Source organism: Phaseolus vulgaris, chromosome 11 (genome assembly GCF_051622355.1).
Source record: "Phaseolus vulgaris cultivar YP4 chromosome 11, ASM5162235v1, whole genome shotgun sequence".
NCBI classification, from domain to species: Eukaryota; Viridiplantae; Streptophyta; class Magnoliopsida; order Fabales; family Fabaceae; genus Phaseolus; species Phaseolus vulgaris.
In genome coordinates, this window is record NC_143508.1 from 8,694,115 (window position 1) to 8,720,435 (window position 26,321).

General features: G+C 31.1%; 2 protein-coding genes and 1 pseudogene across 2 annotated transcripts; 1 reads left to right on the forward strand and 2 right to left on the reverse strand.

Annotated features, from left to right (window-relative positions):
• Positions 1-830: 830 nt before the first annotated feature.
• Positions 831-4,660, reverse strand: LOC137831729 (GABA transporter 1). The gene is made up of 7 exons (XM_068639528.2): positions 4,369-4,660; positions 4,004-4,234; positions 2,620-2,717; positions 2,288-2,474; positions 1,804-1,934; positions 1,496-1,729; positions 831-1,266 (listed from the first exon to the last, which is right to left on the reverse strand). Exons 2-7 carry the CDS (start codon positions 4,224-4,226, stop codon positions 886-888), a joined length of 1,254 nt encoding a protein of 417 aa, XP_068495629.1. The 5' UTR covers positions 4,227-4,234; positions 4,369-4,660; the 3' UTR covers positions 831-885.
• Positions 4,295-19,504, reverse strand: LOC137833540 (uncharacterized). The gene is made up of 9 exons (XM_090297320.1): positions 19,443-19,504; positions 19,108-19,289; positions 18,430-19,013; positions 17,770-18,286; positions 17,300-17,664; positions 16,544-17,110; positions 12,106-12,311; positions 4,569-4,675; positions 4,295-4,482 (listed from the first exon to the last, which is right to left on the reverse strand). The coding sequence occupies exons 1-9, from the start codon at positions 19,502-19,504 to the stop codon at positions 4,295-4,297; spliced, it is 2,778 nt and encodes a 925-aa protein (XP_090153446.1).
• Positions 19,505-19,810: 306 nt separating this feature from the next.
• LOC150023039 (uncharacterized) lies at positions 19,811-22,446 on the forward strand (annotated as a pseudogene).
• The last annotated feature ends 3,875 nt before the right edge of the window (positions 22,447-26,321 follow it).

A 26,321-nucleotide genomic window follows, 5' to 3' on the forward strand; every position in this document is an offset into this window, starting at 1 on the left:
ACTTTGTTGCATGTTGGTGTGGATGCGTGTGGTGTGGGATATGAGAGTGATAAGAGTTAGGTTAAGATTTTTATAAGAAGGGTGGACAATTATAAAGTGAGGGGTATGTGTTTCCAAATGAGAGGGTTTCCAGAGGGGTCAAAGAAATGAGATTTGCAAAAATACAATGTTTTAGGGAAAATATATTTTTGGGAGAATGAGGAATGTTGTGGAGGGAATGAGAATAAAATTATTTTTTGAGAAAAAGAGAATGTTGTGGAGGGAATGAAGAAAAAATATTTTTGGGAAAAAATAATGTTGTGGAACGAATGAGGAAATCTATTTTGGAAAAAATATGAATATTATGGAGGGAACAAAAATGCGGAGAGTGGTCTACTTCATAAAATGACAATTCTAAATGACATATTTTGAAGTAAAAATGTGTCACATATTAAATTGTCGTATTATATGGATAATTATAGCAGTTTTTAATAATTGTCGTATTAAAACCATCACACCTTACATGTTTTCTTAAAGTGTAAATAATTAGTTTGAAAATTTAGAGACTACTAATGGTAAGGAAATTGTCGAATAAAGTAGTTACAAGTTTTAGAAGATTAAATGCATATAGAATATTTCTTAAGAGTATCTAGTAATACTATTAACGATATTATTTATATTTTGTAAATGTTAGAGAACATTGTTGTAGAATTCTAAAAGTTATTTTCAATGTATAAAATACCTTTGAATATAGTACACAAAGCAAAGCAAAGAAGAAAAATAAAAACACGAGTTCAATTCTCAATTATTTATCTTCGTCTAAATATTGCACCTTTAAAATAACACCAAGATATATGAATTGTACCACCAGATTTCATTAGATAGTTCGATGTATGAACAACCAAATCATACATTAGCAAATAATCTATAACTTTTGGCATCAAGAACTATTTGTCTAACTGCTGCAACTGCTGCTATTGCTCCCAATGCAGAGAAAGCCACAACAATAGTTACATTCAACCAGTAAATAGAGCTTCGCTTAGATGGCTTAAATGTGAAATTGTAGAAAATCACTGGCAGAATGAAATCAAGAGGGATAAAGCCAAAAGCTCCAATAAGAGAATTTATGTCTCCAAAAAATGGAAGCATGGCTGCTATAATGGTTGAAAGAGTAATAGCTAGTGATCGAGAAATCACTCTAGGGATTACATTGCGTTTGGAAAACTCAGGGCTTTTTGGATCTCCAAATGTTTGCTCCAACACTTCATTTGTTGGTTGCAAATAAACCTACATTCAAATTCAATGATTATTTTGCTTAAGATGAAACTCTTTTAAGTTATTTTCATAAAAAACAAATGATGGTGTTAAAAGTACTGTTATTTGTTTCTTATATAAAGAATCATAAACAAGAGTAAAAATGTGTTGGCATATTTAATGTTATTGTTTGAACATGAGGTAAAATTTAATTATGCATGCTTTAATAGATCAAATGAGCAATAATTAGTATATGACATACCACACCAACGGCTGATAATTGTGTTATAGTGAAAATGTTGGTCATGTAAATGAACCATGTGGGCACCAGAGGGTTCCCATTGTCCACAAAATTGCTTAATATGAGGCCTTCAGATTTGTTGCCAAATGCCCAATAACCAGATACAGATACACTAAAAAAAGTGACAATAAGTGCAAAATAACAAACACATAGTGCCTTGAACATCTTCCCTTTTACTGGTGGTGTTAGTGTTGCCTACAACCACAGAAGAAATGCAATTAAGCACAATAAGGTTGTTTTTAATGACAAGATTAGTTATTATGATGGACCTGAATTTCTGGAATGATTCCATTTCCATAAGTCGTGGCAATGATGACAATTGCATTGAAGATTCCAAATAAGCGATTCTTAGTATCACCTTTCAAAGAGTAGTCTTTTTCTGGTCCTTTGGATGACTCTCCTGTAACAACATTGTAAATTCAAAACCAAAAGTTTCAATTCAATTGCCAAAGCATAAAGTGAAAAATGCTAAATTACCAAAAGAAGTCTTAAGAAATGAATTTTAACCCTAACTAAACTAATGAGTTCTGCATTTACTAAAATATTATGAATTGGTATTATTTCTAGTCGACTTGGGATTATGAAAGACTTTAAATGGTTCTGATATCATCTTAAGATGTAATACTTTAAGTTTATATGAACTTTACAAAATCGACTTGTAAGATGAGATTTGTATATATATATTATGAATTGACTTTATCTATAGTTGACGTGGAATTTCCGATAAGAAAAAAAATTAGTTTAAAAAATTACCAATGTAAGTGGAACCAAGAGTAGCACAACCACTATATGCCAAGCAGAGAATCAATGACACTAGATTAATGTGCCTCAATGAGTGGAAAGCTGGAAGCTGAGCCAAAATTAGCATGAAGCATCCAAATATGATTACAAACTCGTAAAGCTTCATGGTCCCGTTTGGATTTGACAACAAGTAAATTGCCTGCATATAGAATAGGGAGTCATCTTTGATTAAAGAACCAATGATTTGAAAATTACAGAAAAATGCATGCACATAGTTTATAATATATAAAAATATAGTTTTTTATTTGATAGATAAATAAGTGGGATAAATAGTTGATGATAACCTTCATGCATTGTCCTCCTAAAAGAGTGCAAGCCACTACAGCACCAAAACAAACTGCGAACTGAATTGGACCAACAAAATAACGACCCCATCTTGGACCTGTCAAGATTATATTTACATTAGTAAAAGAAAGAAGAGTGTTTCTTAATGCACCCTATAAAAATTCTTCCTGCACCCCATCAATTTCAGAAAAGAGTGTTTGGGTTACTTTTTTTGGAATGTTTCCAAGACATATTTTCCCGAGTTCATGAATTATATTCCTGGAAAATGTTTTCGAGAACAAAATTTTTGGAATAAACTTTCCAGAATGTATTATATATGTTCTAGAATGTGTTTTCTGGAATAACTTTTTTGGAATGTGTTTTCCAAAATAAATTTTCAAGAGTATACAACTTTTCGGATGATAGTGAATTAGAGGGGCATTTTAGTAATTTTGTCTAAATGATGAGGTGTAGGAAAAAATTTTAGGATGTAGGAAGAAATTTGACGGAGTGCGGAAACCAAAGACAGCTTGAAGAATTATAAGAGAAAAAAAAAAGCCTATAAGCGTTCTACATACTTTTAACTATAGTTTCATAGAAACAAACATACTCATTAACACTTTAGATGATTAAAAAACCATTTTTATGCACAAACTAGAATAATTATCTGATAATGTTTTAAAAATTTATTGTTCAATAAAAGTGTTTTTTTAATTTTTTTTCCTTTAGTAATTATATATATAAATATATATCCTTCAATTTATTATTATTTTTTTAATATTTTAAATTAAATTATAATAAAAAATAAAATTGTATCATAATATAATTAATTTCAAAAAATTTGATTTTTTTAATACTAAAGTTGTGTAATTTATGCACAATGTCATTTGTTTTCATTTAACACTAAAGTCACAATTTTTGTGTAATTTTTTAACCAAAATAGTTATACCATGATATGACTTTTAACTTCAAATTTCACCACACTAAAATCATTTCATTGATCCAACTTTTTCACACAAAGTCATGCTCTCAAAGTATGAATTACCAATATCATAATAAACTTTTTTTTAGTCATTCTTGTACTTACAAAATAAAATTATAGCATTTTATTGCAAAAGTTACTATTAACTTAATTAACTTAATGTCTACAAAATTTAGTAACAAAATCTTTCATTGAATAAATTGTGGTACTTTCTTAAAAGGATAGATGTAATTATACATTTAAGTTTAAATAACCAAATCAATCACACTCATGAAATTAACCTCATGTGAAATCCTATTTTTTCTTTAATATACTAAACCTTAAACAAAACCCACATGTCACACTTAATCTCACATCCTTAGGTTTACAAATTATAGTGACAAAGAAAGATTCAAGAGGCGATTGAGTAGGAAATGAGGTACCTAAAATATCACGAGCCATGTCTCTGAAACGTAGCTGACGTTTACCATTTTGGGCGTAGTGTTCAAGAACCCTAGATATTAAATTATATGAATAGAAGGTCACCAATGCTCCAATCACCAAGCTTAAGATCCCAGCCGTCCATCCAAGGAAGGTAAATGCATAAGGAAGACTCAAAAGAGGTGGTGCCACAATCGATGTTGTCAAATGGTATCCACAATGCATCCAAGAACCTGCAAAATCACACAAAATAAATAATATCAACAACAACAATAATAATAATAATAATAATATCATTCGGTTTCTAAAGAGTTTTTCCGCAAAAGACGAAGCACAGAAGAAGGAGATACATAATATAAGATAAAACCTTCAGACTTGAGGACAAAGAGAGCTCCTGCATCAACATCATTTTGGTGGTGAAGCTCTTGAACACCATTTGGGTTCTCAGATTTTTCATCTGGAAACAGAGTTCCTATCCTCTCTTATGAGTGAAGAAGATCTTAATCAAAGAATAGAGTGATTGAGAGCATAATATATAACACCATATATATGCATATATAAGAGAACCTCTGAGTAGTTTTACAGAAAAAGCAGTGTGAATGCATAAGGAATACTCAGAAGAGTTGGTGCCAAAATCGATGTTGTCAAATGGTATCCACAGTGCATCCAAGAACCTGCCAAATCACACACAATAATATCATAAATAATGATAATAATTATAATATCCATTTTTTGAATTGTAATTTTTTTCATGTCATAATTGCTTGGTGTACGTCCACATGCTCTTCAATTATTAAACACCAAACAGTCAACAGTTTGGTGATAAAAAATTAACAACCACACAGTCAACCAATTAAGTCAACCAATTGGTTCATCAAAGTCGGCTAGGAAAAGCCAATAACAACAACGAATTGATTTCTACGATGAAATCTTGATTCATTTGAAAGCTAGGTTTTATCATTAACCTCCATTAATTGTAATATAACTAATATGTATCGATCGAGTTTAACATTCTTATAAATTCGAACAATATTTCGAGAAATCCAGAAATTATAAGATAAATAAATTAATATTATTTTATTAAAGATATCAAGTACATTTCATGAATGAAATAGTACACTATAAATAAGTCTTGTTATCCAGACTTAGGTACGTTTTTATCAAATACATCACACACTCTTAATACAAAGTAGTTACTTAATCGTCAGAGAACTCTTTGTAGGTTAACTTTCAATCTAACACCAAAGAGCGAGTACAAGAAGAACTGAGAAATACAAGAACACGAAGAAAAGAATATGAGAATAACAAAAAAAGAGTGACAAAAAATAAAAAACAATTGTTATAACTAGCTCCAGATATTATTTAGACTATATCCGTGTGTACAAATACAAAAAGTATATATTTAAATGTTTATATACTTTTTAGTTAATTCTTACGGATCATAATGCTTAGAAGTTTGAGACGTTGTGCACAATGTTTATCTACCATATCTGGTAAATACTTTTCATACTCAATTTGAAGAAACATAGTTATCTATTAATTATGGTAACAGTCCTCTGTATGGTGTTGGTTTATGGGATGAAATGTGAGAGTTTGTAGTAGTTATTTTACTTTTAATTTTTTTTTAAGAAATAAAATCTAAATTTAACTCAATTAGTTTATACAAAAATATTTATATTTATTTATATATCACAATTTAATTTATTATTAATTGATATGAGATATTTAATACACATTTATCATGAGACAAGTTAACTTATACATGTAAGACTAGATATTTATAAATATTCTAAAATAACATAAGATATAATAAATATTAACAATTTTTTACTCAAATAAACTTTAAATAACTATCATATTAAGCAAACTTTAAACTTAATTGAACTTTTAAATAACTATCATATTAAGCAAACTTTAAACTTAATTGAACTTTTATAAGAAAATTATATAAGAAGATGATAAGAAAGAATGAAGATCTCTTTATTCTCTTTCTATATTTACATAACTCCATATACAGTAAAATATAATATATAATATATACAAGTGTATGGAGACTTTCTCTCTCCAGATCACAAGCTAATTATGTAGGATCCATTAATCATGGAATTTTATCATTATTAAATTAATTGCATATAATTGCATACAATATAGTACAATAATGTACTATAGTTGCATACAATAATTATGTATAATTTGATAATTATTATTTACTTAATATTCCCTTCAAGTTGGTAGGTGAAGATCATGACCCCCAATTTGTGTCGTAGCGTCAAAAAATGTTCTTTGCCTAGTGCCTTCGTAAAAATATATGCGAGTTGATATTGTGTCGGTACAGATGAATGACTGATTATCCCGACTTGTAACTTTTCTCGCACAACGTGGCAGTCTATCTCAATGTGTTTTGTGCATTCATGAAATACTGGGTTTACTGCTATATGCAATGCTGTTTGATTGTCACAGAAAAGTTGAGTTGACAAGTTACATGACACCTTTAAGTACTGCAAAAGATATCGCAACTAAACTATCTCCAAACAAGTATTGTCCATCGCGCGGTATTCTGCTTTCGCAATGATCTTGATACATTTGTCTTTTTTTTTTTTTACTTCCATGAGATAATAGAAGAACCAAGAAAAATGCAATACCCAGCGAATTTTCTGACAACCTCCCAGTCTGAGCCGCAATAAGCTATCAAATGTCAGATTGTTCTCGGATGGCAATAGCAATTCTTGTCCCGGTGATCCTTTGATGTACTTTAGGACTCAAATTGCGGCATCCCGATGAGGTTTTTGTGGAGTCTGTGTATATTGACTTAGGGTCCGAACCAAAAATACTATATCAGGCCGAGTAACCGTTAGGTATATTAGTGGTCCCACAAGTCGCATGTATTTGACTGGATCCTTAATAACTTTCCATCGTCTGATGTGAGTTTTAGGTATTTCTCCATGGAAATTTTTCTAAACGAGCACCTGTGAGTCCAGTATCCTGAAAAATATGAAACACATATTTTCGGATTTTTTACCATCATGGGGTTATTTTTTTTGCTTTTTACCAAAATGGGGTCCGTTTAAAAAAAATTACAAATTTAGGCAAGTCGTGCCAATTCAGCACGACTTCATATGCACAAATCTTCCCAACTAGACATGACTTTGCCATGTCATAATGAAGTCGTGCCAACTCAGCATGACTTCTGCCTTATCATATTGAAGTCGTGCCAACTTGGCACAACTTCTGCACGTCATATTTTTTATTTCTTTTATTTTTATTGTTTATATATTGGTAGTAAGTTATATAATGTTAAAAATTAGTTTGATACATAATTTTCTAAGAGGGTTAGTTTTAAGGAACAAAAAATTGGATAATCGTGTATGGATCCTGTTTTAATAGAATGAATAAATACATAGATAAATAAAATGAATGTTCTAAGAGTGTTATGAATGAATAAATACATAGATAAAGAAAATGAGAAAATTAATAATCAAACTTGAGTTGAATTTTATTATTAAGCTTGTATGTGCGGACAATTGCTTCTATTGTGACATTCCGTTCTACAATATGAACATTTTTTTGGCTTATTTGGAATTGAATCATCCATTTCATTACGAATGTGTTGGGTGTTAGGTCTTCCTGATTGATGTCGACGCATGATGAGGTCAGGTAAGAAATTTGGTCCCGTGTAAGTAGACCAATAATCCTGATTTCGAACTGGATTAAATTGGACCTCGTAAGCCTTTAAAATATTGTGCAGATTGTATATTGGGGCCTTTTAAATAGCGACATTTGTGGCTCAATATATAAACAATAAAATTAAATAAAAAAATAAAAAATTATGACATGGCAGAAGTCGTGTCAAGTTGGCACGATTTCAGTATGACAAGGCAGAAGTCGTGCCAAGTTGGCACGACTTCAGTATGACATGGCAGAGTTGTGTCTAATTGGGACGATTTGTGCATATGAAGTCGTGCTGAATTGGCATGACTTGCCTAAATTTGTAATCTTTTTTAAACGGACCCCATTTTGGTAAAAAGCAAAAGAAATAACCCCATCATGGTCAAAAACCCTATATTTTCTTTGTGACATGTAAATACTAGCTTTGGAACGGGAAAATTCAATCTCTATAAAATATTTTAAGTCTCCAAGATCTTTAATGCGAAATTGTTGTAATATACAGTCTCAGTCTTTAACACGCTGAATTTCTGTCAAATCATTTCATATCAAAAGAATATCGTCCACATAAATCAAAAGGGCAGTAAATGATGAGTAGTCCGTCTTGGACTGTTGAAATCTTGCAGATTTAATGACATGAGAAAATGTTGAAAACCATGTCTGGGATGTCTGTTTGAGACCATAAAGGGATTTGTTGAGTCGACATACAATGTTCTCCCCTGTGGATGATGCCCGGGTGCCAAGTCCATGTAAATAATTCATGCAATTTGCCATGTAAGAAGGCATTTTGCACATATAGCTGGTGAATAAACCAATTTCTGGCTACTGCAATGGTGAGGAGACACCTCAAAGTTGTTAATTTCGCTGTTGGTGAAAGAGTTTCACAATAGTCGACACCTTCAATCTGAATGTACCAAGGCACGCCTTATATCTGTCGACACTGCCATCTGATTTGTACCTTATTTTATAGACCCATTTGCATCCGATGGGTTTCTGTCAGACAAGTAACAGTGTCAAGGTCCACGTTTGATTTAGCTGCAAGGCAAAAAACTCTTTGTCCATTGCTTTTTGCCAATCTGGATCAAGAATAGCTTGAGCATAAGTGTAAGGTTCTTTGGTGGTTGTGATGTTAGCAAGATATGCACTATGTGTAGAAGAAAATCATGAATTAGAAAGAAAATTATGCATAGGATACCTAGTTCCATTCGGCCGGTCTTGGGCAGTGGTCGAATGATTGGCTTAGGATCCCGTTATGTAGTTTTGAAGCCAGGAAGGTGGGGTTAGAGCCTGTGGACTGGGCAGATTAACATTTGGAATAAATGATGATGAATGATGAAGTAGCAAATAACATTTGGAATAAATTATTGATGTTGATGCCCATATAAAATTCATTTATATTGATTCCTTGCATATACAATTATTAAGAGAGTCTCCTAAAAATTGATTCCTTGCATATTTATAAAAACTCCTTGCCATTACGATTAGATGTTGATAGCAATTAATATTTCAAATCTATTCCTAGCTTTCAAATTAGTTAAGCATTATCATTTGGGTCAGAAACCTAGAAATACTTTCCAGTCAAATCTAAGGATCTTGATCATGGTAAACAAGCATTACAAATAAAATGACAATACTAATCATCAATCAACAACAAAATATTATATTTAAATTTCACCTCAATTCATAAGAGTTTGAACAGATTACTCCCAATTTCATAGGGTAGAATTAGACACTCATGTTGGCCATTACAAGCATGGAAAGCAGGAAAAGAAGATCCAAGATGTTTCTCCTTGACAGATGCCTCCTCTGGGGTTTTTTATCGCCTCCTATTCTCCCAATTGATGTCTAGGATTGTGCTTCATGTCTCATATTTAACCTAGTTGGGCTTGGGTTAAGTGACTTCTCGCCTGGACAAGTTTGACGAAAACAAGCCCAACGTCTCTGGAGTAATCTTGCTTGGGCAAGATTGGGCTCGCTTGGGTGAAATCCTCTAGGAGATTCTGGCTTGGGCGAGTGCTTGAGCTTTCCAACTTTCCTTTTATATCTTTGTCTATTCTCCTTTTTCCATTTCATCTCCATTCTTCCCTAGAATCCTGAAATGAACACAAATTTGGGAATAAACTCTTCTTATTCAACTTATAATCACAAAATATGTAAAAAGGTTTAAATTCATAAACTATGGGTAATATTACAGTTATTTTATCAATTAATATCCATAGGTGTCTGTATTTTAGTATGAAATATTACTGAAATATGACACTTATCACTACCCTTGAGACCTTATACAGTATTGTATACAATGTTGATGTCATGATTCCAATTGAAGTATAACTACTGCAAGTCTCATCGCCAACCTACACCTACCCAGTGAGGTATGAGTAAAAGCTTAAATCATAGACGAGGTCTGCAAAATTAGAGCATCCAAAAGATAAAACTCCAAGGTGAAATTGAGAACTTTCGACCAAAGAGATCTTGTGTAGAGAATGCAAAGTGAAGAAAAGAAAACCAAGGAAAAATTCTCAACCAACTGGGAGGGACCATTTCAGATTCAAAGTGAAGCCAAAATGGGATCCTACCAACACCAACACCTATCAAGAAAACAATACAAAAGACCTGGCACACAAACCATTTAAAATTTTATTTTAGTTAGCTTTGTAACAAAATGATGTAAGTATCAATATGTACTCTTTCCTCATTCAACCTTTTGTTCCTTGGAAGTGTTTTAGCCGAAAAGGTTTTAATGAGGCACTTAATAAAATTACCATTTTCTAATCAAATTTATTTTGGCCAAAGACGTTCCAAAGTTGTTCATGCCGACAACTAAGTGTTGAACCAAGTGTGTTCAAGCTTTGAAGAATCCAAACCATTTGAAGGTTGATGAAAGGTTGGATGTGCTTGTTGTTGCTAAGTTGTCTTTTAGATCGGATCTGAGGTAGATTTCATGTATAAGCATTCTCAATCCTTTTAAAAGAAAAGTGTTTTTCAAACTAAGTGAAAAACAACTGTTGTTTTGTCGATACAACCGATTATTTTATACTTAGGTGTTTTTAGAAAGTTTAAAAATTGTTTTCAATGGTTGACTTGCTGTCAAACCAAAACAACCGATTGATTCATGGAAACAACCGATTGTTTGTTTTGGGACCATAACAGAAAACTGTTTTGTGCTTTGACTGAGCATTAAATGATTTTATAACTATTTACGCTCCAGTTTTTAATGATTTGACCAATCTTTAAATGCAATGAATAGTTTGTTAAGATTTGATAACAAACAACAACTTTGATTATATACAGAAAAACAGATTTGAGTTTTTCAAGAGATTGAGATTTTGAAAAGTTGAGAATTGCTTAGAGATTGCATTGATCAAAGAGTGTGAGATAGGATTTTCATTTTGTATTGATTTCAGATTTGTTCTGTAACAAGTGTAATCCTTTGTATCTGTTGAAAGAAACTCTGTGTATTGCTGAGAAGTGTTGTGTGTTCTTGAGGGGATCAAGATCAACATTCTTAGTGTTGTTGTGTTGGACCAAAGGGAGTGTGTGTCTTGAGGGGATCAAGGTCACTTCTTTGGTTGTGTTGTAAGTAATCTAGGGTTGATTGCTTAGTGGATTCCCCAGTGGTTTCTGGGAAGACTAGATGTAGCTCTGGGTTTAGAGTGAACCAGTATAAACCTTTGTGTGCATTCTCTCTATCCTTAATCTCTTTAAATTCAGTTTTAATATTTGTGAACTGGTATAAACAACCGATTGTTTCTGCGAAACAACCAATTGTTTTTCTGGTGTTGTGCTTATTTGCTTTGTGTTTTAGCAAACTAAATTCTGATTCAAGTGTTTCTCGAAGTAATTTCATTCTTGACTTAAAAGTTTGTGAAAACCCTCTTTATACCATTCACCCCCTCTAGTTTAAAGTCATTCTTTCTAATACTAAGTTGGCCATGGTCAAAACACATTGATCCCTCCCGAATAAGCTATCGACCAAAGAATATTCACAATCGAGGGATCCCTTCTCATTTACCTAAACTGAGAGGTAAAAAAAACAAAGCACCAAGTAGCAAATAAGAACAAATAACATAGGCAAAATTTTGGGGAAATGAAACTTCATTTATTAATTAAAATACAAGCCATATGTCTTGGTTGTCACTTACAAAAAATCAAGTATAGAATATAAAACTTGCCCTCCTCAATAGCAATTCTGTAAAAAAAAGGTTGTTTGCAAAATAGCTTGGCTAAAGCCTTCACCACGAGCTCCAAGAACATACTTCTGGAATTTCCGAAGCTTGACCTCGACATTCTATTTCCCTGAAACAACTTCCTCATGAGCCAGAGTCATTTCAATCAAACTCAACTCGAGCTTTTTCATTTTGGCATCCATTTTGTTTTCACTTTGCTCCAAGGAAGTACACTTTTGTTCCAAGAACATACACTGAGCCCTCCACGACCTCACCTTCTTGACATTAGCTTCCTGGTCAACTTCAACAATTTGAGCCTCTCTTCCAAGTTGGAGTTAGCTTCCAAAGTTTCCTTCAACAAGTTAGTTGACTCAAGGTGCTCGCACTTTAGTTTTTCAACCTTAGCGAAAGATATTTTGGATGCCTCAACACCAATAACCTTTGTTAGCACTAAAGTCCAACTTTGCATCTCCAAGTAAACCTAGACCAACTCATTCAACAAGGTCAAGGCAACGACCTCCTTCTCGAAAGAAGTTACATAATTAAGGCCCTTTGTAAACTTTAAGTTCCTCCTGAGCAAAGGAGGGATAGTCTTGGTCTCGATATCAAAAAATAACAACCGAGATTGTGTAGGAGATCTCCTCGACAACTTGGAAGGCTTCTCAATTTAGAAACTAGTTTATAATTGTTTTTATTAATAATAAAAACTACTTTAGATACCAATAATTTATATATATAAAATAGTATTTAATTTAGTCAATATAGTAATTAATTTTTTTTGTCTCTAAAATTAATTTTTGTTTAATGATTTTCTTGTAGTTATATTAATCAATAACACAATTTGTATAAGATGATACAATTTTATTATTAATATGGTGATAACATACCTAAAAATGAAAAAACAAATCATGGCAAAAATGTGATAAAAAATTAATATGATAAAATATTTAAAAATTGATAACTTAAGGAAAAATTGAATTTATCTCGTTTGAAGATATGTTAAATTACTATGGATGGCAATGCAGGTTGTCCCACCTTGCGTAAAATATGCGAACTGATTTTATTGGCTAGCTCCGATAATGGTTGGTCGGTGAGCCTGAAGACTAGCCTGCATAAAAAATACTTTTTTCAAAAGGTAATGAAAAATAATTTTTTAAATATAAATTTTGAATAAGTTTAATTTATTTTATTTAGATGAATTAGGTAAATGGTCTTACAATATTATTCTCATGAGATATGAGTAAAAATTTGTGTTTCAGATTATACAATATTCTAGATTACACAATCCAAAATACAAATTTGTATTCTAGATTGTAGAATTTGTAATTGATAATTTTAGAATTTTTTAAAATATAAAATAATAAAATTCCTAAATAATATTAATAATAATATTAAAATGAAAAAAAGTGTAATCAAATAAAATCTTTACACTTTCATTTTCTACAACGAAAATAAGGTGGAGTTAGGACACTTTGTTACTAGCTACTGTTACAAGAACTCGAGGTCTTTGAAAATTTCATTGTTAAGTCTATCTTAAAATTAAATTCGTTTGATAATATATTTTTTTTTCATATTCTGAAAGCAGCAATTTTTTTCTTTGTTTGTTTGACGGAATAAAATTTGTTATTTTATATAGAAATTCTGAAATGTACTTTCTAACCTTTTAAATCCAAATATAGCCTCAAAGGGTGCATATATGAGTAGAAAGAAGAGAGAAATAAAGTAAAAAAAAAGGAAAAATATCAATATATACTATAATAGATGAGATATTGAAAAAACAAATATGTGTAATTTATTTAAATTTTTAAAATAATTTATATTCGTTACAATACATTTTTTATTTTTTTAATCGTTTTGTGATCAAATATATGGTTTGAAAACTCTTATGTAATAAGACACCACTGTAACACTCAATAATTTACATATAACTATTACAATAAAAGTTATACCCGTTTCTATACAAACTTGGAGTTTTTCAAAACATTCCTAATACATGATTAGGATTTATAGAAATACAAATATTTACATATCCATAGCTCAAAATAAAACTCTGAAACCTCTAAGGCTCTCCTGCACCTGTATGGTCATCTGCTCGTGTACATAGTACAATCATCGCAGTTAAAACACAACACGAAAAGTAAGGGTAAGCTAGTGTAAAGAAAATCGATAACATAATTCATGGAAATATAACCAATTTAGACTAATAATTTATAAACATTTCTTTAAATGATTTCATGTAAAACTTCAATACAAATTTCATCATTCGTATAGACCACACATGGATCTATTTTCAATCATAATCACTGGATTTCATTTCAATCTCACTTCGTCTTCCGAAGACTCATTAAGTATGCCCCTACCAGATACTAACACCTGATCCAAAGATTACCAGCGAATCCAATAAAGGATCAGGGTAAGTTCAAACATCCAATACCGAGTGTCTACAATGGGACCCGGTGTGTATGAACTCCCTTTCAGCTTCTCACCACCTGATATCTTAGTCTACATGACTTAGATCATCATTGAAGTCATAGGATCTCCGTTAAACATAGGATTTTCATACTTAATGTACCATCAAATAACAACTCATACATTATTCCTAATGTATGACATCAATTTCATACAATTTTCATCATTCATATATAATACACATCATTCAATCATAACATTTTAAAAATTTATACCATTCAAGAACTTTTCCAACATCAAAACAATATTTAACTTTCAAACTATCAAAATATAATATTTATAAAGTTTAAATAATATATAAACAAACACACAATATATAAACAATTGTTTCCCTTACCTCAATTGTTAGCCTAAGGTACTATTAAATTTAGCTTCCCTTACCTCAATTACTTGCTTTCCAAACAACTTCTAGAATTTTATTTCCCACCGTCTGGATAAGCTTCAAGATTTACGGGCCTAAAGCAAGTTATCCAAACAGAACAAAAATGCAGTATATAGTAGAATAAGTTGAGAGGATTAAACTTCTCAACTGACCCCACCAAGATTGATGACTAAATCCTAAGGAAAAATAGAGAACAAAGAAACTTTAGAGCAAAAATAAACTTACTCTGTTTAAAAATTTGATGGGGTAGAAATGTTCCTTAACTCGCCAGTTACAACATGGTCCAATCAGATTCTAAAATAGATGAGGTATGGAGTGAGATATTAAGAGAGAATATAGAAGAGAGAGATGGAGAGAGAAAGAAATGGAAGAAAAAGAATGGTGTCGTGACAGGGGCACATGTTCTGTTTTGTTTTTTTAAAAACAAGCACGGTTACAACCACGGAATAGATATTTAATAAAATTATTTAGCCAAAATACATTATTAATCCCCTTTAACTCTAATTCTTTGTTTACATGACCAATTAATTAGTTTTATAATTTCTAATTATATTCTCAACCTTTTAAATTTTTTAAGAAATTACATATATTTTTCTCTAAAGACTATCATCTAATCTTATAGGACTACGACAACCTGTTTTTATTTTAGTAAAAACATGTTCAAAAGAAGAATATGTAAATCTAGATGTTCCACTAAAAATTATATGTTTTGCTTCCAATTTACTATTCAATATGTTAATTTTATTTATTTTTAAATTATGTTAAGGTATAATTGAAAAAGAACTTCGTTAAGACACACCGTGTGTCGAATGCATTGAGCTAGGCCGGACACAGCCTAGATTATGGACACGCGGTGGATACTTTTAAATGCGCGGAAAATGCAAAGGAGAACGGAGAAGATGAAGAAGTGACGAAGAAGACTGTGAAGTTCTTATGAAAGAAAGAAGAAGATGAAGAGTTAGGAATTTTTTTTTAAAAGGGAAAGTGGGATTCATTAATTTATTACTGGCATGACATACATGACATGTGTTTGCTGCTTTTCCTTTATTTATTTCAATAGTGACATTCACACGGTGCTGGCTTTGGACTTGCCATTAAATTACATTTTATAATTTAAATTAATTTTTAAACAGTAATATTTTATTAAATATTAATATTATAAGATTCAATTTTAACTTTAAAAAAAAATATTTTAAATCACAATATTTTATATTTAATTATAATACTTTAAATAACTTTAAATAAATATAACTAGTTATTAATTACTACTTATTATAAATATTTATATGATAATATAAATATAATCAAATAATTATTTTTAGGATTATACTTAATCATAAATATTTTTTATGATTATATAAATATAAACACTTAAAAATAAATATTTGTATGATTATGTAAATATAATCAATTAATGATAAATATTTTGATAGTTATTATGATAAATATTTTTATGATTATGTAAATATAATTACTTAATTAATTAATGATAAATATTTATGTTTATTTAAATATAATGACTTAATTATTATGATTATGTAAATATAACCCCTTAATGATAAGTATTTATGGTTATGTAGATATAACCACTTCATGATAATTATTTATGGTTTTTTTTATCGACAATAATAAATTAATAAATGCGAGCCACTTCAGGGGTGGTTAAACCCTTATACAAAGGAAACAAGAGATACCAAACCAACTACTAGCTAAAATTCGCAAACTAACAAACACAATCACTAACCGGACATAGACTTAAACTACATCAAACAACCATTCTCATACACTCCAAAGGTACCATACACCAACTAGAAAAAGGGAAACGAAGCGAATCGAGATCTAGTATTAATCCAAGACCAAACCTTTGTTTGCACCCGTGCACACAGTTCAGACGCATCAGCCACTCCCCTGTTGAAGATAATAAAATTCCTGTGGATCCAAATTTCACCCACCACCCCAACCCAAATTGTGCGCCACACTTCATTAACCGACTTTGAAGACTGACACATCCTAAACTGTGCAAAGTTTAACACCGGATCAATATGGGACACAAACGCCACCCCCAACCACTCTAGGCAAAGGCACCAAACCCACCAAGCAAATCTGCAATCGAAAAACAAATGGCGGTAAGACTCTTCCTCCTTCCCACACAAACAACACAAAGGGCTACCAACCAACACACCTCGCCTTTCCAAATTGGCCCTAGTAGCGATCTTATTCTCCAACACCCTCCAGGCAGTGACTAAAGCAGAAGGTACTACTTTACAGCTCCATAGCTTACTGTATGTCGAGGAGAAAACAACCTCACCATCCCTCCTAAGAAGAGAATAAGCAGAACTAACTGAAAACGTCTGAAGACCCCCTGCCTTCCAAACCCACCTATCCGCTTCTCCCATGACCAACCTAACCTCAAGTAAAGCCTGATATAACTGATCCACCAAAGGTTTCTCTCATTCAAACAAAGATCTACGCCATGCTAAATGCCAAACCCACACGCCATCAGACCAGGACACAATCTCAGCTACCTTTGCATCTTTGATCGGACACAGGGAGAACAGTCTTGGAAATACTCTCTTCAGCGTATCTTGACCTAGCCAGCAGTCCTCTCAGAAAAGAACATCATTTCCATCACCAACTTTCCAACTAATCCCTTCTTCAAAACTACTACCCCACCCCTCCAAAACCCACACCTTTTTTAAGTCTTTCCACCAAAGAGAGCACCTACTACTTTTCTCTTCCTCTCTCAAACTTCTCCAACCACCATATTTGGAGACAAGAATCTCTTTCCAAAGACCATCCTTATCCGAACCCAACCTCCATATCCACTTGCCTAACAAAGCCACATTAAAAGTCTTCAGATCAATGATACCAAGGCCCCCAAGTTCCCGAGGTTTACAAACCTTCTCCCAGGAGGTCCAAGCGATCTTCCTTCCTTCAGATCCCCAACCCCAAAGAAAATCCCTTTGAATCCTGACCAACTTGTCTGCCACCCCGGAAGGCAATTTAAACAGTGACATAAAGAATAACGAGATGGAAGAAAGAACGGACTTGATCAAACACACTCTCCCTGCGAACGACAAGCACTTACCTTTCCACCTGCTAAGCCTAGTCTTAACCTTCTCAATCACCCCATTCCAAAAGTCACTACGCTTATGACTCCCACCAACAGGCAAACCCAAGTAAACAAAAGGAGAACCCATTACATCACGCTTAAGGATATTTGCAAAACTCCGAAGCGAACCATGACTCAACCCCATTCCGCCAATCCTACTTTTCACAAAATTAACCCTAAGCCTAGAGGCAAGTTCAAAGCATTGCAAAATCGCCTTAATATTGAAAATGCTTTTGGTGTTAGCTTCACAGAAAAACAAGGTATCGTCAACATACTGTAACATATTAACCTTCACTCTATCCCTGCCAACCTCCAAACTATCAATCAAATTCTTTTCTTCAGCCATCCTTGATACCCTGGCCAACCCTTCTGCCACAAGAAGAAAGAGAAACGGAGCTAGTGGATCACCTTGACGGAGACCCTTCATTGGAAAAAACTCCTTAGTTGGGCACCCATTCACAAGGACTGAAACAGACGCAGATTCTAAACAACCCTTAATCCAACGAATCCACAGATCACAAAAACCCAACCTCCAAAGCATATAATAAAGAAACTCTTAACTGACCGAGTCATACGCTCATAGTCAACCTTAAAAAAAACACAACTCTTTCTCTTTCTTTTATACTCCTCCAAAACCTCATTAGCTACAAGCACGTTGTCCAGCAAACCCCTTCCTTCAAGGAAAGTCGATTCTCTAACATCTATAACCTTACCAATCACCTTTTTCAAGCGTAGGGAAAGTGCTTTAGAAATGGTTTTGTACATGCAACCCACTAAAGAAATAGGTCTAAACTCACCGAGCTGCTGAGGATTTTCAACTTTTGGTATGAAGCATAGAAACAAAGCGTTTGTACCTCTAGGCCAATGACCGTTAACCGCAAAATCCTTCACTGCCGCCATCACGTCTTTTTTTATAATATCCCAGCCAAATTTTAAGAAACCAAAATTGAAGCCAACAGGACCAGGACTCTTGGAGTTGTCACAACTCCAGACCGCGTCCCTAATCTCCTCTTCAGAAAAGTCACCAATCAGCAAATCATTGTCAGAGTCCGAAATGGAACGGAACCTAACATTATCCAAACACACCTGACAAGCATCATTCTTAGCAAACCTGACATCAAAGAACTCTTGGACCTTGTCCTTGATCACACTCTTATCATCGCACCATTTGTCGTTAACATAAATTCCATGTACCTGATTCCTTGCTCTTCTCCATTTAACTGACAAGTGAAAAAAACTTTGTGTTAATATCTCCCTGTTTTAACCAATTTTGCCTTGCTTTCTGAAACATAACCGCTTCCTGCTTAAACTTACCCTCAATAAGATCAGCAAGGAGAACCTTTCTTTCTTCCCTTTCTGACTCAACTAACCCACGATCATCATCCCGTGCGTCTAAAACATCAATCCTCTTTTGCACTTCCTTGCTAGCAAGATTTACGTCTCCGAAGACTTCTTTATTCCATACTTTAGATCTACTTTTAGCTTTTTCAATTTTTCTTTGAAAATAAATAACCCACTTCCAACGACCTCATACGAAGACCAACATGAACTCACAAACTCCTTGAACCTACTGTCTCTTTGCCATACGTCCAAACACCTAAAAGGTTTCAGACCCCAACCCACAGACACCTCTCTAAGTATAACTGCACCGTGATCGGAGATTAATATGCTTAACACGAGTTGCTGGCAATTTGGCCAATATTCCAACCATTCCTTTGAGACCAACACCTTGTCAATTTTGCTCTTTACCAAACCGTTGGGCTTATACCAAATAAACTTTCTGCCAACCAACGGGATATCAACCAACTCCGAATTTTCGATAAAGTCATTGAAGCCTTTTATTATTATTTATGATTATGTAAATATAACCACTTAATGATAAATATTTATGCTTATTTAAATATAATCACATAATTATGATTATGTAAATATAACCACTTAATGATAAATATTTATGGTTATTTAAATATAACCACTTAATGATAAATATTTATGGTTATAAAAATATAATCACTTAATGATAAATATTTATGGTTATGTAGATATAACCACTTAATGATAAATACAAGTCTATAAATACAATAATGAAGGAGTATTTCTCACTTACTTAATACTCAATACATTTAGTTATTAATCATATATCTTACTTACACTCTTTCTCTTGAGCATCGGAGAGGTAGACTTCCACTAGATTTTCATCGCTAAAGCTCAACAAGACAATTAGTCTCAAGACAGAGATTGGTCTATCTGATCACCTCAGATTCACCACCTTGGACGACTCAATCTCTAACTCGGTTAGAATGTTTATTTTAAAAAATCTAGTATATTATACTACTATTAATTTTTAATTTACTACATGTTTTGTTTTTTATTCATGAATTATATCTATTAGATGAATTTATTTGATTTTTATATTTAAGTAAATTTATTATATTTAATTTATTTTTGTTAGGAAATTAAGAGGAATATACCTAATCAAGCTATCGAACAAGAAGATGAAACAAAACCTTTGTGCAAATATGTTTCAAAGCTAAGAAAAACAACTGGTGGCGAAAATAATATGATCCAATGTAGTTTGTGTAATTTTATATTCAATTTATTAAAACTTACGGGAGCAGGAGTTAGAAGTTATCCGTATGTGACTGCGTCAAAACTTGTTGAGTTAAGAAAATTAGACAATGAAGCAAAATTGAAAATAGAGGGTTTGAAACAAAAAAAAAAAAAGGTCTCTCTACCACCTGTATCTGATGAAGGAAATCAGACTAGGAGTGATGTTAACCCAAAATTCAAAGGTTCTTTACAAGTTGCTTTCAATATTCAAGCGAGAGATACTCTTGATTGTGAAATTGCAAGAATGTTTTATTCTTCAGGACTACCGTTTCATTTAGCAAGAAGTCCTTATTATAGAAGTGCATTTTCTAATGCAGCCAATACTTCTAATCTTAGTGGATATGTACCGCCAACATATAATAAATTGAGAGGTCCTTTACTTTCAAAGGAAAGAAGTCATGTAGAAAATCTTTTGCAACCTATACAAAACTCGTGGAATCAGAAAGATGTAACAATTGTTAGTGATGGGTGGAGTGATCCTCAAAGAAGACCATTCATAAATTTCATGGCTATCACTGAGAGTGGACCAATGTTTTTAAAGTCAATAGATTGGTCTGGTGAGATAAAGGACAAAGAATTTATCGCTAAACACATGAGAGATGTAATTATGGAGGTTGGACACAACAATGTGGTACAAATAATAATTGATAATGCAGTTGTATCTAAGGCAGCGGGTATGCTCATAGAATCTGAATTTTCTTCAATCTATTGGACTCCTTGTGTAGTGCACACCTTGAATCTTGCATTTAAAAGTATTTGTGCAGAAAAAATACTGATAAAAATAGTGATATTTATCATCAATGTTCTTGGATCTCACAAATTGTTGATGATGTTACCTTTGTTAAAAACTTTATTATGGGACACTCTATGAGATTATCAATGTTCAATAATTTTAACTCATTGAAGTTGCTCTCTGTTGCTCCAACAAGATTTGCTTCAACCATAGTCATGTTAAAAAGGTTTAGAAGTTTGAAAAAAGGACTCTAAGAGATGGTTATTAGTGATGAATGGTCTTTTTACAAAAAGGATAATGTGGATAGTGCACAATTTGTGAAAGAAACTTTGTTGACTGATAATTGGTGGATGAAGGTTGATTATATACTTGCTTTTACTGCCCCTATTTATGATGTTCTTAGAAAAACAGATACGGATATGGCATCTCTTCACTTGGTATATGGAATATGGGATTCAATGATTGAAAATGTGAAAAGAGTCATAGACCAACATGAAAGGAAGACAGAAGTTGAATATTCATCATTTTTCAAGGTAGTGGAGTTAATATTAATTGATCGTTGGACTAAAAGTAGCACACCTCTTCATTGTCTAGCTCATTCTTTAAATCCAAGGTAATACATTATATAGTTAAATTATTTTATAATTATATTTTGTTGTGTACATATTATTTATAATATCATAAATTTATAATATTATATTGATTTATGTTTATATATTTTTAATTTTGTACATATTATAGTCGTGAATGGTTAGATGAAGATTCAAAAAGACTTGCCCCACATCAAGATCACGAAATTACTCAGGAAAGAAAAAAAATGTTTTATGAGATACTTTGATGATGCAGACATAAGGACACAGGTAAATATAGAGTTTGCAAACTTTTCAGGTGGAAGAGAAGATTTTGATGATGCTGACTCTTTAAGGGATAGAAGTAAAATGGATGCAAAATCATGGTGGATTGTTCGTGGAACTCATGCACCAACACTTCAGAAGATAGCTCTTAAGCTACTTGGACAACCATGTTCTTCTTCTTGTTGTGAAAGAAATTGGAGTACATACTCTTTCATACATTCTCTAAAAAGAAATAAGATGACACCTAAAAGGGTAGAGGATCTAGTATTTATCCATAGTAATCTTCGCCTTCTATCAAGAAATTCCTCAAAATACAAAGAAGAGGAAACTAAATTGTGGGATATTGCAGGAGATGATTTTTCATTGGATGAAAATGGAATTCTTGAGATTGCTAATTTATCTCTTGATGGACCATAATTAGAAGTTGTATTTTTCAATGAGGATGAACAAATGTAAAATTCAAACATTATAATTTAAATATGTTTATCTTTTGTTAGAGTTTTTTATAAATATTTTTTTTTAATTTTTTCAGATTAGGAAGTATATTAATATTATATATATATATATATATATATATATATATATAAATATATATATGTGTGTGTGTGTGTCGTGTCCCATATCCTATATTTTTCAATTTAGTCATATCTCTGTATCCGTATCGGTGTCGTGTCCGTGTCTATGTTTCATAGATTATGGGTATTGCGTCATTTCCTATTTTTTCTAAAACATATTAAAACAGTTATTAGAAGCAGTTTTGAATCTAGAGCAATTTTTTTAATTTAATTTTTTGAAATATATTTCAATTTTTGAAATTTTTGCTTTTTTTCTATTTGGATTTTGAATTTTTGGGATTTTATCACCGTTTTTCTCTCTTCGCTTTTTCTTACTTTATCTCTCTTCTTTCACAAACAATAATATGCTCTCATGCTCTTTGTGTCTTCAATGCATATTCAAATACACATAAATCTATATTTTATTTAAATAAATATAAATACACATAATAATAGTAAAAATAAAAATAACAAATACGAGTATACAAGTTCGTAATATTATTTTTAATAATAATAGTCTGTGTTCCCACTATTATTAATAATATCGATAATATTTAATAATATTTAATAATATTAAAAATATTTAATAATATCAATAATATTTAATAATATCAATAATATTTAATAATATCAAAAATATTTAATAATATTAATATTATTTAATAACATTATTAATATTAATAACTTTTAATAATATTAATAACATTATTATAATAATTAATAATGTTATTATTTAAATAATAATAATATTAATGAAATTAATAATATAAATTGTATTAAATATATAAATAATATTAAAAATATTTATATTATTAATTACATTATTATTTATAATCATACTAATAAGTATAATAATAATTATAATATGACAACAAAACTTGACTGGTAATAATTAAAGTTTCTTTGGTCATTTGGGAACTTGCCTTTAAGTCTCACATGTTGATATTTAGTTTTAACTTTAATAATAAGAAGAATTTAAATAATAATTAAAAATTTAGAATTATGTTGAATTATTTATGAAATTCTTTCATAAATAAATTGATTTTATTTTATAATTATTTTTAATTACATTTTTTATTTTATAATTTATTTCAAGATAAAAATTACCCAAAATAATAATAATAAATATTATTTTGTGCATTATTTTCAACCTTGGGACAACTTCTGGGTGTCCTTTAAATTCTGGGTGTTTCTTCAAACACTACATGAAATTCTTGGACATTTATTTATTTATTTTGGAATGAGTTTTCAAGAATATTTTTTTATATTTCGAAAAATTAATTCCGTAACAAGAAGAGATGTTTATGAAAGTGAAAAAAAAAAAACTGAAATTTCTAATGGCGGGTCTCGCAAACAAGGACTATTTTTCTTTTATTTTTTTGGGTCTATTTAAGTGTAATGAAAGAAAAAAACCTAAAATTCCAGTGCTGAAGGATTGGACCCAAACTTTGGGACCGTATTGCCAAAGTTAACAGACTGGTCCAATTATATTTATACCACCTGTTTGACTTTATATACCCTCATTTTCTTTTTTATATTTCAAGATAATTTATTCCATTTCATCTCCGCACCACTAATTTTGTTTAGATTCCATCAAAAATAATTTTCATTATATAGTCTAATATATTACAAAAATTAATTTCAGAAATTTTTTTTCTTGCATAAGAAATTCAGTTTCCATAATATATTACTGAAATTAGTTTCTGAAAAAAGTTAATACAAAAATAATAAATAAAGATAAATATTAAGAAGAACAAAAAGGGTGCAAGCACCCTCTCCTTGGATCCTCTCATAATAAGCATGTCAATGATATTTTGTTAGGAAAAAGTTAGAATCCATTCTAATGGTTACTGAGTATTTTTTTTTCCTACACTCTCATGATTACTAGAAGAGGTTGTATTATGATGGAAGTTCTTTTGATACTCAACATTGACTTTTAAATTATTCGATTCAAAAATACATTCAAATGGTATAAATCATAAGTTCTTTTGTGTGAAAAAAAATGGCTTCTAAATTATGTAATGTGAAAGATACTTTTGAATTACCAATTTGGATGTTTTTTTAAAGAAAAATTACTTTAAAATAATGAATTTCAAAAGTTTTTTTCATGCAAAAAAAAATAACTTATAAATTAATAATTTGAAAATAAAAAATAACTTTTAAATTATATAATATGAAATCTAAATAAACTTTTTTTATTACACCATCCAAAAGTAAAAAAAAACTTTTACATTACACAATTTGAAAGTACAAAATTACTTGTAGATTACACAATTCAAAAGTTATTTTTTCATAAATTAGAAATGTACAATGAATATTTTTATATTTATAAGAATATAGAACGAAAATACGGGTATGAAAGAAATCCTTGTTACTTAAAATACATAAATTGAAATGGACAAAAATAGAAAATGAAAGCCCAAATGGAGTTATTTCTTTTGAACTAGAAAGAAAAAAGAAAAAATGTTAATTAAAATTATTGGATATGAAGTAATTCTTATATTACGTAGATAATACAGTTTATTAAATAAATATGAAAATTTCATGACATTTTTTTTCTTTTATAAGACTCTCTTTTCTATTCTAGAAAAATAGGAAAGAAAAAAAAATAACAATATATAAAGGTGAATATTGATATCACACTTTAATTTTTTTTAATTTGGTGGATTCACAGTGGGAAAGTCTATCTCGCCCTATTTTTCATGGGCTAACCATGGACCTGACTAGCTCGTTTTAGCACCCCTAATTAAGGTGTCATTTGTCAACGAGATCTTACAATTAATGATTTTTATTATAGGATCATTAAGATGATTTTTTTTTGTGGACAAGGTCCTACAATTGATGACTTTTATTATAGGATCCTTAAAATGATCATTTTGTTAACGAGATTTTATGGTTGATGATCTTTATATTAAAATTATTAAGATGATTATTTTATCTTATGGTTGACGACCTTCATTATAAGATCCTTATAACAATTATGCTTTTTATAAAATCTTTTTATTGATAACTTTCATTATGAGATTGGTAAACAATTTCATAGTTAAAGAAGATCAAGTTCGTATAATCCTTAGTAAAATCATAAAAAAAGAATTTACTTGTTGAATATGACAATCCTTAAGCATTTACTATTTTTCAAAAATACTAGTGAAGATTCTCACATCCCAATGGTGTGCACTTAAACATCTAGTAGGAGAGGAAGCAAAAGTCAAATTGACTAACATATATAGTTTAGCATTTCCTACAAAATAACATGTGCACAGAGATGTGTAAATATATGCTCTTTAAAATACCGACATTTTGTGAAGAGCTAATGAATAATTGAAAATGTGCAAGGTGAAGGGATAAAATGAGACCGTGTGATAGGTTCTTGAGAGAGAAAGTAGAAGTGGATTGGGTTTCCTTGACCAACCTAATCTATTTCACCATACACAGATATTAGTTTTTTCAATCGAAGGATGGATGTCGAAAAATATTTCAATGAACCTCACGGTGAGCGACATGGTTGTTTTAACATCTTATAAAGATCATTTTCATGTCTCGTAGTTCCTTTGTTGCATGTTGGTGTGGATGCGTGTGGTGTGGGATATGAGAGTGAGAAGAGTTGGGTTAAATTTTTATGAGAAGGGTGGACAATTCTAAAGTGAGGGATATGTGTTTCCAAATGAGAGGGTTTCCAGAGGGGTCAAAGAAATGAGATTTGCGAAAATGCAATGTTTTAGCGAAAAAATATTTTTGGGAAAAAGAGGAATGTTGTGGAGGGAATGAGAAAAAAAT